At 43.8% G+C, this 15,699-nt stretch overlaps 1 protein-coding gene and 1 long non-coding RNA gene across 4 annotated transcripts in view; one reads left to right on the top strand and one right to left on the bottom strand.

Annotated features, from left to right (window-relative positions):
• The window catches only part of LOC128116461 (uncharacterized), a 28,547-nt gene that overhangs the window by 5,436 nt on the left and 7,412 nt on the right, over positions 1-15,699 (top strand). Inside the window, exon 3 of one of the 2 annotated variants that reach the window (XR_008220468.1) lies at positions 2,744-5,153. The exons of the other annotated variant lie outside the window; for it this stretch is intronic. This is a non-coding gene — a long non-coding RNA (uncharacterized LOC128116461). Of the gene's footprint in view, positions 1-2,743; positions 5,154-15,699 lie in introns of those variants that run through there. 2 annotated transcript variants of the gene reach the window in all.
• Dcstamp (dendrocyte expressed seven transmembrane protein) overlaps positions 12,122-15,699 on the bottom strand; it is a 54,122-nt gene continuing 50,544 nt past the window's right edge. For both annotated transcript variants that reach the window (XM_052747718.1, XM_052747717.1), the window contains 2 exons: positions 14,132-14,440; positions 12,122-12,735 (listed from right to left, as the gene is read on the bottom strand). In XM_052747718.1, the coding sequence (XP_052603678.1) occupies positions 12,661-12,735; positions 14,132-14,440 (384 nt within the window). In that variant the 3' untranslated portion in view covers positions 12,122-12,660. The remainder of the gene's footprint in view (positions 12,736-14,131; positions 14,441-15,699) is intronic.

Genomic DNA, 15,699 nt, shown 5'->3' with positions numbered 1-15,699 from the left:
AAAACGCATTAAAATCCGATTTTATTTCTAACATTAACGATTAGACGAGTTCCCATAATAATCTGGGACTCTGGCTGTTCTGGGAAAAGTCATTTGCTCTGTGGGAAATGGAGTAAGAGCCTCCTCATGCTGCAGATGAGGTACAAGTGGGCTGCCCTTGCAGACCTGCCTGGCTTTGTTAACTTACACCATCTACCTGGCCTGTGTAGCCTGGTGTTTGCAACCCCTGGGACTGGGAAAAAACACAGACTCTCAGAGCCCTGGGCTGACAGTTGAGATTTCATATTGCAGAAGTGAGGGGGTGGGAAAGTGGGTGAGCAGGAGCAGAGAGCCAAGGTCACAGAAGCAAAAGGTCTTGTCCAAAATCCAGGGACAGAGTTTTCATCTATTTCTGGATGAAAGAACAGGATGTGGGAACCAGCACTGTGGTCAGCTCTGTTGTGCCACACACCAGCCGTGACTGAGGCAAAGCATCCTCTGTCTATTTTTAACTGGATCTCGGAGCTGCGTCAGAGGACCTGGCTGCTGACTAATCTTGTCGAAGCATCCTTTTCTGAATTGCATAAATGCCATCTACACAGGCTGAAAAACATTGGAGAGAAAAACCATAAAGACACAGGGCATGTTATAAATAGTGTCTGAACAGGAGCAGAGTGTTCTGGGCCAGGGCTCTTTGGAGGTTCTCTAGGATTTCATGATTGAGCCACGCAGACAAGAAATGAGAAGTCATTTGTTTGTTTAAGCTGACGAAATGGCCAGTGGTTTTTTGTTTTGTTTTGTTGTGCACTCCCCCTGGCCCCTTCATTCCGAAGTACAATAAGAGCTGCTTTTTTACGCTATATGAAAATGTATGCAGACTTTTCAGCAGAACAACTTTTCACTTGTATATCCCTGCGCCAGGAGTAGGCATTTCATTGGAGGAGAGTAGTCAGGAATGAGAACAAAGATCTTTATGGCCAGAGCTCCCTCCCAGCCAACAAGAAGATGTTAGTGGTGAGCGAGGTGGCCGCGGGTTCCAGCCCATCACAGTTCTCTAGTGCGGAAATAGAGGGTGAAGCATGATCCTAATTAGTCTTATCAATAAAAACCAGGAGTCAGATATTGGGGTGATAACCTGCAAGGTCAGAGAAGCAAAGGAGCAGCCACCAGTGACTTCTTACCTCTCCTGATCCTCTGACAGGATGGGGCCCGAGATCCTGTCTCCACCCACCTTATATTCCTGTCTCCACCTCCCAATTGTTCTGGGATCAAAGGCATGAACCTCCCAAGTGCTGGGATTAAAGGTGTGAGCCACTACCACCTGGCCTCTATGGTTAACTAGTAGCTAGTTCCACCCTCTGATCTCCAGGCAAGCTTTACTGGTCAGAACACAAACAAAATATCACACAAGAGCGCACACTGTTTCTGTGAGAACCTACTCCAGCATCACTGCACTGACAGTTTGTGTCTCTGCTTGGGGTTTATTTCACAGGTAGGGAAAGCCCTTGGTGCAGCCTGGAGCGCCAGGGCAAGAGCCAGTGCCCAGCACTCAGCTGCCCACAACTAGCCACTGGCAGGAGCTGGTGCACACTGCCTTGACCCCTTAGTGCCGTTTTTAAGCTCTTCCACTCTGAAAGGGTGAGCGGCAGGTTTTGCCAAACATGCACTTAGAAGTGAAAGATGTGATAGTATGGTTTGTTTTCCGTGTGTGAGTGTGTGTGTGTGTGTGTGTGTGTGTGTGTGTGTGTGTGTAAAACATACGTCTATAGTTCGTATATGCATAAAGTGTAAAAGCAACTGGCTCTCTCCCTGTTCCACCCAGGTAACCACAGACTGGAAGGGTTTAGAGAAAACCACAGTGTGTCTATAGGACACGTGTGCAGAGTTTTTGTTGTTTTTGTGACTCCCTGAAACAACATCGTACAAATACACACTGCTTGTATTGCACGAGATAGCATTAGTAATCTAGAAAAATTCTTTAAGTAAAAATGCTGACTTCACTCAGGAGATGTTTAGATAAATGATAGATCAGAGCCTATGTAAATATGATTGAAAAAAAAAAACCCGCGGTGGTTGTTCATGAATGACTAAAGCTGGAGCAATGTGGCATTGCAAGGGGACTCATTTGGGGGCACCCAAATGTCCCAAAAATATCAAGGAGTATGTTGGCTTTACTTTGAAACAGATTTTATTCAAAGAAGCCATGGAGACAGCGCCCCTGGTGTTCTGCATGGACTAGTCTTGAGGAGTTCCTGGCCTAAGTCCTTCATCTCCTCATTCAACATGTATTTACTAGGGTTTGGATGATATACGTATATTTAAGATGGGGTCTTGTCTTAGTTAGGGTTTCTACTGCTGTGAAGAAACACCATGACCATGACAACTCTTATAAAGGAACAACATTTAATTGGGGTGGCTTACAGTTTCAGAGGTTTAGTCTATTATCATCATGGTGCAACATGGCAGTTTGCAGGCAGACATGGTGCTGGCTACATCTTGATCTGAAGGCAACAGGAAGTCAACAAGAACACTGGGCTTGAACACATATAAGACCTCAAAGCCCACTCCCACAGTGACACACTTCCTCCAACAAGGCCATACCTACTCCAACAAAGCCACACCTCCTAAGAGTACCACTTCCAGTGAGCTTATTCAAAGGACCACAGGTCTCATTCTGTAACCCTTATGTAGACCAGGGTCTGACTTATGTATGTAGACCAGGCTGGTCTTGAACCTGCAGCCATCTTTCTGCCTTTTTCTCTAGGTGCAGGAACCACAGATGCACCCTGGCATGCCCAGCTGGGATGATGTCCAGGTGCAGGATCACAGGTGCACCCTGACATGCCCAGCTGGGATGATGTCCAGGTGCAGGATCACAGGTGCACCCTGGCATGCCCAGCTGGGATGATGTCCAGGTGCAGGATCACAGGTGCACCCTAGCATGCCCAGCTGGGATGATGTCCAGGTGCAGGATCACAGGTGCACCCTGGCATGCCCAGCTGGGATCTACGTCCTTTATGAAGGTGCTGTGATGTGTGTTATGCATGGACTGAATGTAGTAATTACCATGGTTGATAACCAAAGAAGTAAAATGTATGTTCTCTTTTCATAAGAATGAAGCCATGGTAAATTATTCACCCATGTGTGATATATTATTAAAACCGCACAACATCTGAATTCAGAGGAATGAGTTATTTTCATAAATTGGAATAATCTGGAACGTATCCATTTCATTGCTTTTCAAAGACAGAAGAAATTCTACAGCTATCGTGTTCTCTTGCTTTGTGTTTTGATGGCTCGGGTTTCTGAGAAACAGCCAAGAGGAAGCAGGAGGAAAGGGTGGTTTCAGCACTCAGCTCCGCTCCAAGCCTTGGCGGATTGGGAACTGTTGTTCCGAAGAGCTCATTAGAGAAAAGGTGTGAATACACCACACTTTATAAAGCAGCACAGGAGAGAGGACCTGGGTTCAAATCCTGCTTCCGGAACAGGCCACTTAGCTTCTGTGTGACTCAGTTTCCTCATTCATAAAACCACAATACACGGAGAAATTTGGTGAACTGCGACACTCGGTGTGCCGGATACCCAGTAAGGACACTAACAGCCGCCGTGTTTTCTGGGAGGAAGTGATTGGAGTCGGGAGGGAGGTAGACTTGGTTATGCCGCCTCACAACAGTACCTGAAGAATAAACTCATTCTCTAAATTTTGAGTTCAACATTTTTTCTTCATTGCATCAACTGTTTGTAAAGAATATATTTATTTTCTTCACTGTGTTAACACGTCCACTTGTAAAACACAGGGCACTTACTGTTTCACTACAAGCTCTTTTCTACATGCTTTCCTTTTTAGAACAATTTTGATGGATTCCTTTCTCCTCTAATTAACATATCACGTTTACAACGAGTGCACCACTTGCTGTGGAAAATCAAGACTTTCAATTTTCAGGTCGTCAGCCGCTGACATCGCAGTCCGACTTTAAACTGTATGAAATTACATATGACATTTAGAATTGAATAACAGTGCTGACTGCCTCTGTGTCTATGGAGAAAAAAGAACATTTCTTTTGACCTAGTGTTATCTTTTCCCCTTTTCCGCAAATAAATCACACCCATGAGCTGAGAGCTTCTGCTGTTCTTTACGATTCATTGACCAACCATGAGAGAGCAAACCAATCAAATGCCAAGAGTCTGGCCACCGTCCGTGCTCCTCTCCAGGGGACTGCTGTCTCCCCAGAATCCTAGGCTTCAGAGAGAGCTGCTTCCTTGGAGATTCCTGAGCTCAACTCTTTCAAAAGCTGACCTCTAAGAGGTGAAGCAGCGTGTGAAGTCGTGAAGCTAGCTGGTGATGGAAACAGGGTGTAGGGAGGGTCTGAGCACCCCTCTGTGTGTTTCTGACTGACAGACTCTCCGTGCGTCGGGTCCTGTGTCAACTCCTCGATTTCTCAAATGACTTTCTGTATTATCAGGTGTTCTGTTAGCCACATCACGCAGGCTCAGTACAGCTTGGTGCTTGTTCTTGCAACAGAGTTTGGCTGGAACACAGACAAGCTCAGGCGGGTATTGTCTTCTTGCTGTGATGAAAAAGTTAAGTCCTTGCACCAGGGACCACATGAAGGCAAAGCCTCCCCTCTTTCCCACTAGGCCTGTTCCAGATCTCAGCTGTAGATCAAGCCTGGTTGAAAGTCGTTCTTTGCTGTTTTTACTCCGTGTATCGGAGTTTATTGTCTGAACTTGACAGAATAGAGTTTGGACTGACAACAATGAGAAAGAAGAAAGAAAACAGGAAGGACCTGCATCTGTTTATTTAATGTGGATGGGAAGTGTTCACTGGGTTTTATACATGTCGTCTCACTGCGTGTCTATGGGATGGATGCTCTGGGTCTTAGCTTGTACATATGAAAACAAGCTCAGAAAGACAAGCACTAAGCTGCTTACGTTTGCGTCACCAATCCTTAGCACAAGGACTTAGATCCAGCCGTCCTCAGTCTAAAAATCTGTTCAGTCTACTATATTGTGTGCTTTGTCAAGATTGTCTCCTACTTTAAAAACGATGTGACCTAGCATCCTCTAAATTTAAATAAAAATTTAATTAAATTTCATCATTTAATTAAAAATATTAATTAAAAATATATATTTAGTAACAAGTCATGTTTAATAAATAGCTAACAATAGACAAAGTCATCTTGTGCGTGACATCCTCACACATTCGTACGAGTGGATGATTGGACTGCAGAAGAGGAGCAGGACATTGGCTGGCAGGCAATTAGCATCTTGTGTTATTGAAGAAACTCAATGTCTCGTCAACAGTAGGTGGAAGTCCTGTGTGTATAACCAACTACACAATTAATTACATAGACAGCATGTAGATGTGCTTTTATTTAATCAACAGCCTTCTTCTCCAAGGCTTACGAAAATTCTCCAGATAAATGTGTACTGCGGTGGCATAACCGCCTCAGTCACTGGAGTTCTTTACAACACAGATTTCCAGGCCTTCAAAAACACCTCAGTCCGTACACCTGAATGTGGGTTTGGAGAGCTGCAATTTTCTCTCTCTCTTTTTTTTTTTTTTTACCTTTTTAGAGCTTTATTGGGGGGGTTGGGGGGGAGAGAGAGGACAGACGGAAGGAAGGAGCGGAAAGGCACAATTTTCTCTCTTTTGCCTATGTAGTTGATCTTTTTTTTTTCCCTGTGTGTGTGTGTGTGTGTGTGTGTGTGTGTGTGTGTGTGTGTGCATGTGTGGGTGTCAGAGGACAGATTTTAGGAGCAGGTTCTCTCCTCACACCCAGTTGAGGTAAGAGCTCCCCTGTGTCAGTAGCCCCGACCGCTCCACGCTAGTTGGCCTGCAATCTTCAGTGACTCTGTCTCCGCCTTCCCTCTGGCCTTAGGAGTGTGGGGGGTTGCAAGTGCAAGCCACCACATCTGGCTTTTTGTGGGTTTAGGAGATCAGACTCAGGTTACCAGGCTTACAAGGCAAGGGCTGTCACCTCCTGATCCATTTCATCAGCCCTGTGCAGGTGATTTTGACATTGAGCCAACCCTGAGGTCCAGGACTCTGGAAGAGTAGGTCAGCAAAGGCCACTTTCTTCTTTCCGTCCCATAGAGCCCTCCCTTGTGTCTGATTCTACCCTCTTCCCAGAGAGCCGTGTCATGATCATAGTAGCATCGTTCCTAGTCTTTGCTAAAAATGAGGCTGGAGGAAGGTGTTGGGCAGCACACACCACCCTGTGTATTTTCTGATCATCCGTAAACATGGGGGACATTCTGTTTTATTTGCACTGACCATGGCTAGTTGTAGTTTATTTCTGTCATTCATTTGTAACTTGTTTGCATTTGTACAAATTGGTCCACTGACAAACTTAACCTGATTTCTTTGAGTATAAAATGAGGTTCACAGACATTCAGAATTTAGATAAGGCAATTGTCTCCCATATTGTGTGATCATCTTTCCTTCACGTCTAGCTTTTGAAAATGTCACTAAAACCACTCTAGATTAAAACCAAGAGGAGATTTGGACCCTGATCATTTGGAAGCTTACTTGGTCTGTCTTCTGATTTGATTTTTACCTCTGCAGTGTCAGGGCATTTAAGCTAATAACACAGATTTTCAAACATGTGTGTGTAACTACATTCAACCCCCTCTCATTTTACCGGCCAGCTCCTCCGTCATCTTTAATTTGAATAAATGACCTCAGTTGTATTTGCTACATGTTGGAAATCACTATTGTTAACTTCGGGTGAGACAGTGAGTTCTTACTAAGAATGAGATGTGTGTGTTTCTTTGTCATGGATAAATTAAGACCCAAACTCTCTTGACAGCTTCACTACACCCCACACTGTAACTGTGACTGATTAGGTCCTAATGGGGAGCGCAACAGGCACAGAATCTGAGAAAGGAAAGATGTCTAACATCACAGGAAGAACCACAAAGACTATGAGGTGCTTAAAATCACTACATCCGGTCCTCGAATGATAGCAAATGTGGAGTCAGTGAGGACAAAGGAAAGACTCCAACAAAGCACTGTCGCCAAACTGGGGTTCAAGATGAGAAATGATGACTTAGTCTGTAAATACAGTCGACTTCCTAAGCCATCAGAACTAGGAGCAAAGAAAGGTAGCCGTGTGAAATCACTGTAGCCCAGGGTCTTTCTGCCTCTGTGAGATCAACAGAGCACATTTCACAATAGACGCCTCAAAGAACAACACACCATTCTCAGTCTAAAGCGGATTGGCTACAATTAAATAAGCATCTGGTGTCCAGCTTAGACTGACTGTAATGAGCAGTCTAAACCCTGTTTCCAAAGTCAGAACTGCTCCTTGTGACTGTATGCTGTGGGATGTCCTGTATGCTGTAAATATATGTTGCTATGATTGATTGATAAATAAAATGCTGATTGGTCAGTAGCCAGGCAGGAAGGATAGTGTAGGCGGGACAAGGAGAGAGGAGAATTCTGGGAGGTGGAAGGCTGAGTCAGAGAGAGGCTGCCAGCTGCCACTAGGAGAAGCATGATGTAAGATACTGGTAAGCCACAAGCCACGTGGCAAGATATAGATTTATAGAAATGAGTTGATTAAAGATATAAAAACAGATAGCGAGCAGTCTGCCATGGCCATACAGTTTATAAATAATATAAGTCTCTGTGTGTTTACTTGGGGGACGCAAATGGGAGAGATTTGTCCTGACTGTGGGCCAGGCAGGACCAGGAAAACTTCAGCTACAACTGTATCTCCTTGTCATCTGTCCTTCCCAGGGGGAGCCCCCTTTCATCACAGGATAAATGTGCCCAACAGAGTAAAGTCACAATTTGCAAGTCCTTTAATTTGTTGCCAGAAACAAGAGAGGGAGACTGGATTTGATTTCCATGAAATCAAGACACCTTTACTTGTGACGCCCTCTCCACATAGAATAGGCTGAACTGGCCTTTGTGGTAAGGGAGGCAGAGTGCCAGCCATGGTAGTCTAACATTGTGTTCCCTGTGCACATGGCACTAACTGAAATCTATTACACACTTTTATTTTGGGCTGATCTAATTCCCTCATTAGATCGAAAGAATGCTGAAGGTGGGAAGCAAGTGGACTCTAATTACCAGAAATTAGATGTTTAAAAGCAACCAGGTCTCTCTAGAAACTGACCATTTGATCCTTTGTCTGGGTCAATGTGAGTGTGATCTCTATTGTAAAGAGAGAATAAACTAAAAAGTACATGCATAAAATAATTCATTATATAAATGTATTAACATATACACTTGTTTAGAAAATGCAGCAGGGCCAGGCAGTGGTGGCACATGCCTTTAATCCCAGCACTTGGGAGGCAGATCCAGGCAGATCTCTATGAGTCCGAGGCCAGCCTGGTCTACAGAGCGAGATCCAGGACAGGCACAAAAACTGCACGGAGAAACCTTGTCTTGAAAAAAAAAAAAACCCAAACAAAAAAAGAAAACGCAGCAGGTCTAGGGATATGACTCATCGGGAGAACACTTGCCTATCATGTATGAGATCCAGGGTTCAATCCCTTTTGTACAAAACCCAAACAAAAGCCACTCTACACAGGCACATGAAAACACAGGGACACATAAAATCATGCGTGTTTAAACCAATCAAAACTACATCTTTGCCTCCCCAAGTCCTCTTTTGGTTGTCGTTCCTATCACTTATGTGTACCTTTGCTAGAACATGGTCTATGGGACTCATTACTATTTATGATAGTTATAGATGCGATTGTTCTGTGGTCTAACAGCGTAAGGACAATCCTGGGTGACCCGGGTTAACAGGGATTTCTTTACTGTGGAGTTTCTCAGAGTTTTTTTGACTACCCCAATATACTTTGTGATTCATCTATGAATTTATTTCACAATATTCCCCAATAGCCCTCTTTCCATGAAGTGACCATGGGGCAAGAGGTGTGTGAGAAACCTGATTTGAGAAATGCTGAATCAGACACATCTCTAACATCGGTCCCTTGAAGATCTCTAATTCTGTAAGATTCTGTGGAGTGTGGTTCCGAATTCCAGCGACCTTCAAGAATCACTAAGGAGCTTCAAACATGCCGACGTGGGAGTTCCTACACTAGCAGCAAAGTCAGGGCCTCTGAGGATGAATTGAAAATATATTACATGTTTTAGAGCTCCACACATCATAGGAGTTACAACTTGTTGCCAGCCTGGGGACTGCTGGCCAATCAATGTGAGCTCTTCTTACATAATCAGTGCCAATCAGTGTACTCCAAAGTCTCTGCCTTCCAATCCTATCAAACACCGACAGTATTATGATACCTCATTTTCAAATGTATAAAACAGAGACAGGCCTGATGGTTTATGCCCTTAAACCCATCGTTCTGGACACACATGCAAGCAGATCTCTGTGAGTTTGAGGCCAACCTGGTCTATAGAGCATGTCCCAAGTTAGCTAGGGCTGCGTAGTAAGACCAAGTCTTTAACTAGGCATGTGGCACACACCTTTAATCCCAGCACTCAGGAGGCAAAGGCAGGTGGATCTCTGTGCATTTCAGGCCAGCCTGATCAATATAGAGAGTTCTAGGACAGCCAGGGCTACATGGAGAGTACTTGTCTCAAAAACAATCAAAACAAACAAACAAAAAAGACCAAAGCAAAACATTTTAACAGGCTTCTGTGAAGTTCTACAGATAGTAAATAAGCCCCTGAAAAGATATGCAACATCTTCAATCATCAGGAAAATGAAAAATTTAAAAATCAATGCCACTACACACCTACTATGGCTAAGTTAGACCAAAGTCATGTTTATGGGACTAAAGCTTGGTGTCTTTAAAACAATAAATAAATAGAAATAAAGAATAAAGAAAAACAGATTTATAGACATCTGGGGGCCAAATCTTCAATGCGGGGGAGAGGTAAGATCAGAAGAGGCGCTAATGCAGATAGCTTTATTCAAGTGTCCATAGTAGCACAAGACCAGCCAGAGCAGTAAGGTAGCCTCAAAGCAGAAGAAAGTTTTAGGACAATCCTGGGGACAGTGGGAGCCAGTTCCATGAATAGGTGATGTTGCTCAGTAGCATGGCTGAGAGCATATGGGTCAACATCAAGTGGGCTTGTAGGGCTCACTGTCTTAGGACCACAGGGCCCTATCTGACTGCTGGACAGTGAGGGAGGTCTCCACAGATATGCAAAGCAGGTAGCCTCTAGATGGTAAACAGCTGCACGAACATGGAGAACGTTAGCACTGAAGGCCAGGCTTTTGACATACAAGGTCTCAGCTTGTGGGGAAGAAACAAGCAACCTAGGGACTTGATAGAGAAGGCTCATCTTTCGCGCCCATTTCTATAACAGACCTGCTTTGCAGAGTTGTTGAAAGGTTGGCAGTTATACGATGCTATGCCTAGACAGAGCAGGAAGTGGTCTAGTCAGAAAAGCCTGCAGGTTGACAGGGGACCTGAGACTAAGGTCATAAGTGGCTTGGGAGAAGTCCTTATCGGACCCTTTCATTACCTTCCAAAGTGCCAACAAGTGTTGACTGGCTGTCTCTTAGGTTCCAACTCCTGGAGTCTCATGTAGCCCTCGGATCATGTGGTGGTCCAAGTCATTTTGCTCTTGAAATGCTGAGCTAGCCCCCCAGCCTTCCCTAGTAGGTATGAGTTGGGAGAGACGGGCGGGCGTATGTGAGAAAGAGTGGGCATGTGCAGACATTCTGATCCAAAGCCTCTGGGAAGCAGAAGAGAGCCCATCCTTGTCTAGCTCGTTTATTCTCTGGGATGCTTTCCTCACCCACTGCAATCTTGTTGTCTGTACAACACCTACCTCACACAGCTCCAAGCATAAAAGGGACGGTGTAAGTAAAATGTTTGCTCTTTCACAAAAATGTTCCTTAGAGGGAATGATTACACCGTGTGGCAGCATTATAAATAAGAGACATATAAGAAATGATTAAACTAGAAAATACCTACTTAGTCACCATAGTAAAAATTTTTGCATCCACAGATGCTAAAATTAGAGAGTAAACACATGTTAGACAGGATGCATGTGTAGTCTCAAAGTATCTCCCCACAGGTGCTTATTAATTACAAAGGAAAACAATAATTACGATGGGAGAATTCACCAGATGTCACCTTGGTCCTGTGATCAAAAGCAGCATGTCAGCCACGTGGGCCTCCTGCTGTGATGCAGGAGGAAAACACAGGCTCACATTTGTAGAATTCTCAACTAAAAGACATCACCTTGGTTTAACTAGGAGGGAACCTTTGCAAATTCAGCTGGAAGGAGATAGAGTAACAGACCATGATTCTGCAAAGGTGTCAAGGTCCTGGGACAAAGGAGATGCTGAGGGTCTGTCCCTGGTTGGAGCAACTAGAGAAATAGCACCTTTACTGGTGATGTGGGATCCTGGCATGAATCAAGGGTCCAGAAGGGGGTGCGAGTCCTTCAGTTGGTAAAACTGCAATAAGAGCTCGGATTCTGTATCTCTCAAAGTCATCTTTCTGATTTTGAGACGGTTATGTAAGACGTTAATGTTCGAAGACAATGGTGAAGGGCAAGTACAACTTTATACTGTTTCCTCAACTTTTTATAAGCCTGCAAATTTTCAAAATGAAAAGATACAAATTAAAAGAAGAAGAAAGAAATGGTTTCCCTACTCTGGTGCTTAGAGATAACAGGATCAGTATTCAAGGAGAGTTCCCCTCTCCTAGATATTTTGTGATAGAAAAGGTGAGACGAGATCCAAGATGTACATTTTAATAAGCGTGTCCTAGGAGACTGTGCAATGTACCATCCGGTCCCCAAACTTTGTATGGAGGAGATACGAAAAGAATCAACAAAACAGACATAGAGGGTGTGAGAGAAGAGGAGGTGATGGGAAGGTATTGGGTGTTCCTGTAAACAGGCTTCAGAAAGTGTCTCTGACGAAGGGGAACGGGTTAGGGGAGAGGCAGCTGTGGGGTGGCATTGTTAGAGACAGCATATGGAAGACATTGAGAGGGCAGAAAGACTAGGAGATCAATAGATACACGCTGGCTTTGTATACATGAGTTCTTAGCATCTGCTGGTGAGACCAAGGTAGAGACTTCATAATTGTTTTTTGAATTTTTTTTCTCTGAATAGTGCTCTGTGCTGGGACTCCTCAGCAAGAGGCCTCTGCATTACTGATTACTTGCCTAAGGCAGTGATAAATCAAGGCAATTTGCAGGAGGAAGGGTTTATTCGGACTCAAAGTTCCAGAGAGATACGGCTCCATCACCGTCACAGTGGGGAATTGTGGTGATGGGCAAACATGAAGGCAGGACCAGCTAACTGAGAGCTCACATCTCCAGCCACAAGCAGGAAGCAGAGTGAACAGGAATTGATGCATAGCTTATAAAACTGCAACGCTCTCCTCCAGTGACACACTTTATCCCCCAGGCCATATCTCTTAAGCCTCCCCCAAATAGCACCATCAATTGAGGACTAAGTCTCCAAACACCCGAACCTCTGGAGGACACTTCCATCTCAGCTGTCACAGTCGCTTTAGCTGAGGTACAGTCTAGATACTGGGTTTAGTTTGGAAGATAGACTGAAAAACCGTTGATCTGGGAGCCATTTGCCATTATGATGGACAAGTAGCTTAAAAAATAACCAGAGAGGAAAGGGGCCCCGTAAACTCCAACATCTCATATAGTCCTCTATTGTTGAGCAGACAGTGAGCAGCAGCAGCTGACCCAGGAAGAGGGACTCCATGTTTCTCACGGGTCAGCTTCATCTGAAGGGTTCATATGTTTCTTCCTAATCATTGTCAAGATGGGAAGCCAGAAATGAATCTGAAAAATGGATGAATAGACACTGGAATCACTTCAGATGCCTCTGCTAGAAACTTTGAAAAACGTAGAAAATATCTTTCTGGGTCTTTCATTGCCTGTACCTATTTTCTAGCAGTGTGTGTGTGTGTGTGTGTGTGTGTGTGTGTGTGTGTGTGTGTGTGTGTGTGTGTGTGTGTGTTTGTGTGTGTGTCTGATAGCAGCTATGCAAGTGATCTCGTGCTTGAGATGAAATGAATTTCTCTCTGGAGACAAGAGATTCCTCCCATCCACCCTTGAAGAATGATCTAGTTGGCTTTGTTTGTTTGGTTGGTTTTGGTTTTGATCTTCAAGACAGGGTTCCTCTAGGTAGCCTTGGCTGTCCTGGAACTCACTCTGTAGACCAGGCTGGCCTCGAACTCAGAGAATCGTGTGCCTCTGCCTCTTGAGTGCTAGAATTAAAGGCGTGCACCACAACTGCCTGGCTTGGTTTGGCATTTGTAAAGCAACTTTCCTTTGTTGTCCTGATGACCTAATATGAGAGTTCTTCGAACTCTTCTTTTAACCAGTTGCAGTTTCTGACTTTTCTCCACTAATAAATAAGCCAAATAAAATCAGTAATGTGTAGAGGAGGCATATAGATACAGTGATGATAGATAGATAGATGGATAGATGGATGGATGGATGAATGGATGAATGGATAGACGGACAGACAGACAGATAGATAGATGATAGGTAGATAAATAGAAAGATAGATAGATAGATAGATAGATAGATAGATAGATGCTAGATAAAATCAGTAATGTGTAGAGGAGGCATATAGATACAGTGATGATAGATAGATGGATGGATGGATGGATGGATAGATAGATAGATAGATGGATGGATGGATGGATGGATGGACAGCCAGACAGGCAGATAGATAGATGATAGGTAGGTAGATAGATAGATAGATGGACAGATAGATAGATAGATGATAAAATCAGTAATGTGTAGAGGAGGCATATAGACACAAAGAGTTGGTAGATAGATAGATAGATAGATAGATAGATAGATAGATAGATAGATAGATAGATAGATAGATAGACAGAGAGATAGATAGATAGACAGAGAGATAGATAGACAGATAGACTTAGTAGAGAATGAGCAAATTCTTTAAAGTTTACTAAGTGGCAACTATTTCCTTCCATGTTTTTACTTTATCTTTGGTGTAAAAAGGTAAAAATTAGCCATTGTTCCACAGTAGCCAATACAAAAGATCTTCCCAACAGCCAACTACAAAATACTTGATTCAATAGTTTCCCCCAATCATATTGTAGTTGGCCTCCTAACGTGAAGTTGTAGAATGCTTTGAAATCCACTATCATTTGCCCTTCAGAAACAGCATTAGCTTAGAGGCATACCTCCCCCTTGACCTTACCTTCTTAAAGTACAGACTCAGTTTCCTTTCAGCTTCTCCCGGTGGCGGCTTTGATCTTTTCTTAAGGAGCTTTGCATGGAGGTATTGGATTCGCTCCCTCTCCACTCCAGGGTAGAAGGATCCTGACACCAGAATTTTAAGCTGCATCAGCATGGAAGACAACAGTCCTAGGACTATTAGTGTTACAAGAATAATGCTGAGAGGAACCCAAGTCTCAGACACACTGAGCCGTGGTTTAGGGATGCAGCTGGCTTCAAACATAGATATATTAAAGGAAGAATCATGGATGATGTCTTGAGTTCCTTGCCTCTAAAAAGAAAGAGTAAAATAATCAGTAGATATGCCGTCTTCTGTCTCCGTCTTTCTACTTCCATGCAACACACTATTTTTCTGCAAATATTCAGGGAGCTTTGTCTAAAGTGGCTGTCTGTCAAATCTTCTTGGAAGCGTCATGACTGGAACAGAGGAGAAAGGATAACTTTTATCTATAAAGGTGACAGTGTTTTCCAAAGTGGATTTGTGGAGTGAATCTGTGAAACAGAGTGTCTGCTCTGTCGCTTCTGGTGAGCCACATGGCCATGGAAATGTCAGGTTCTTGGAAGGCAGAGAACCATGTTTAACAAACATAACCACACACCCGTTTTTTAATGGAATACTTGGTCCTTTACTTAGGGCACACCGAGGTGATGAAAGATGAGGAGTCAGCTCAAGTGGAAGAGAGGATTGGTTGGTTATCCAGCCATTCAAGCCCCAGGCATAGCCTCCAGTTAAGGACAAATTACCCTTCCTCAGAACACAAAGTTAAAAGATGTTCACTGAGTCAGAGTGTCAATCGATCTTTTGGAGTTCAGGGACTTATTCTTCTTTAGACTCTGATGTCCCCCTTTAGGGTAACATGTTAACCCACATCACTGAGGGAGACCAAAAGTCTTGTTGGAGGGGATTTTTAAAACAGGGCATTTTCTGGTGTCTCTGGGTGTTCAGAAGGGGCTTGAAGGATAAAGAACAAGCCAACTGTTCAGCTGATGACACAGAAGACAGAGGGTGACATTGAGCCACCCAGCTCAGCCACCCGAGTGGAGAGTGCATGCTGATTCAGCTCTTTTCTCCTCTGACCTGGGAAAGTCATTTAATCTCTCGGTGGATTTGTTTTCTAATTTGGTAGAGCAGGAATTAATGGACCAGATCCTGCCCATGAATAAACTACTCCCAGTATAAATTAAACACCTTGGGGATGAGGCATTAACCTTACAGACTGGAATACTTAGTAAGTTATTATCACCCTTGTGCTACAGAGCCCTGGGGCCAAGCAGAAGTAAATGACCTCTCATAAAAAAATAAATAAAAATAAAAAAACAACCACACCCCGAGAACATCTTACATCTCAGACCTACCACCAAAGCTGGGCCCTCTGTATAAATGCCAAGTCACATTTGTGCCTAAGCAGTGAGAAGCATTTGGGGAGCCTCTCTTCTGCCTTTATTAAAAAGCCAGCCAGTCTACAATGAAATGGAGATTGTGGTCCCTGGAGCAGCAGCATGCACTCTTTTTAATACGATGGGAGAAAC

This window comes from Peromyscus californicus, unplaced genomic scaffold (genome assembly GCF_007827085.1).
Source record: "Peromyscus californicus insignis strain IS unplaced genomic scaffold, ASM782708v3 Scaffold_20__1_contigs__length_68692818, whole genome shotgun sequence".
NCBI lineage: Eukaryota > Metazoa > Chordata > Mammalia > Rodentia > Cricetidae > Peromyscus > Peromyscus californicus.
Note: the sequence above shows the minus strand (reverse complement) of the source record. Positions and strands in the feature narration are given on the sequence as shown.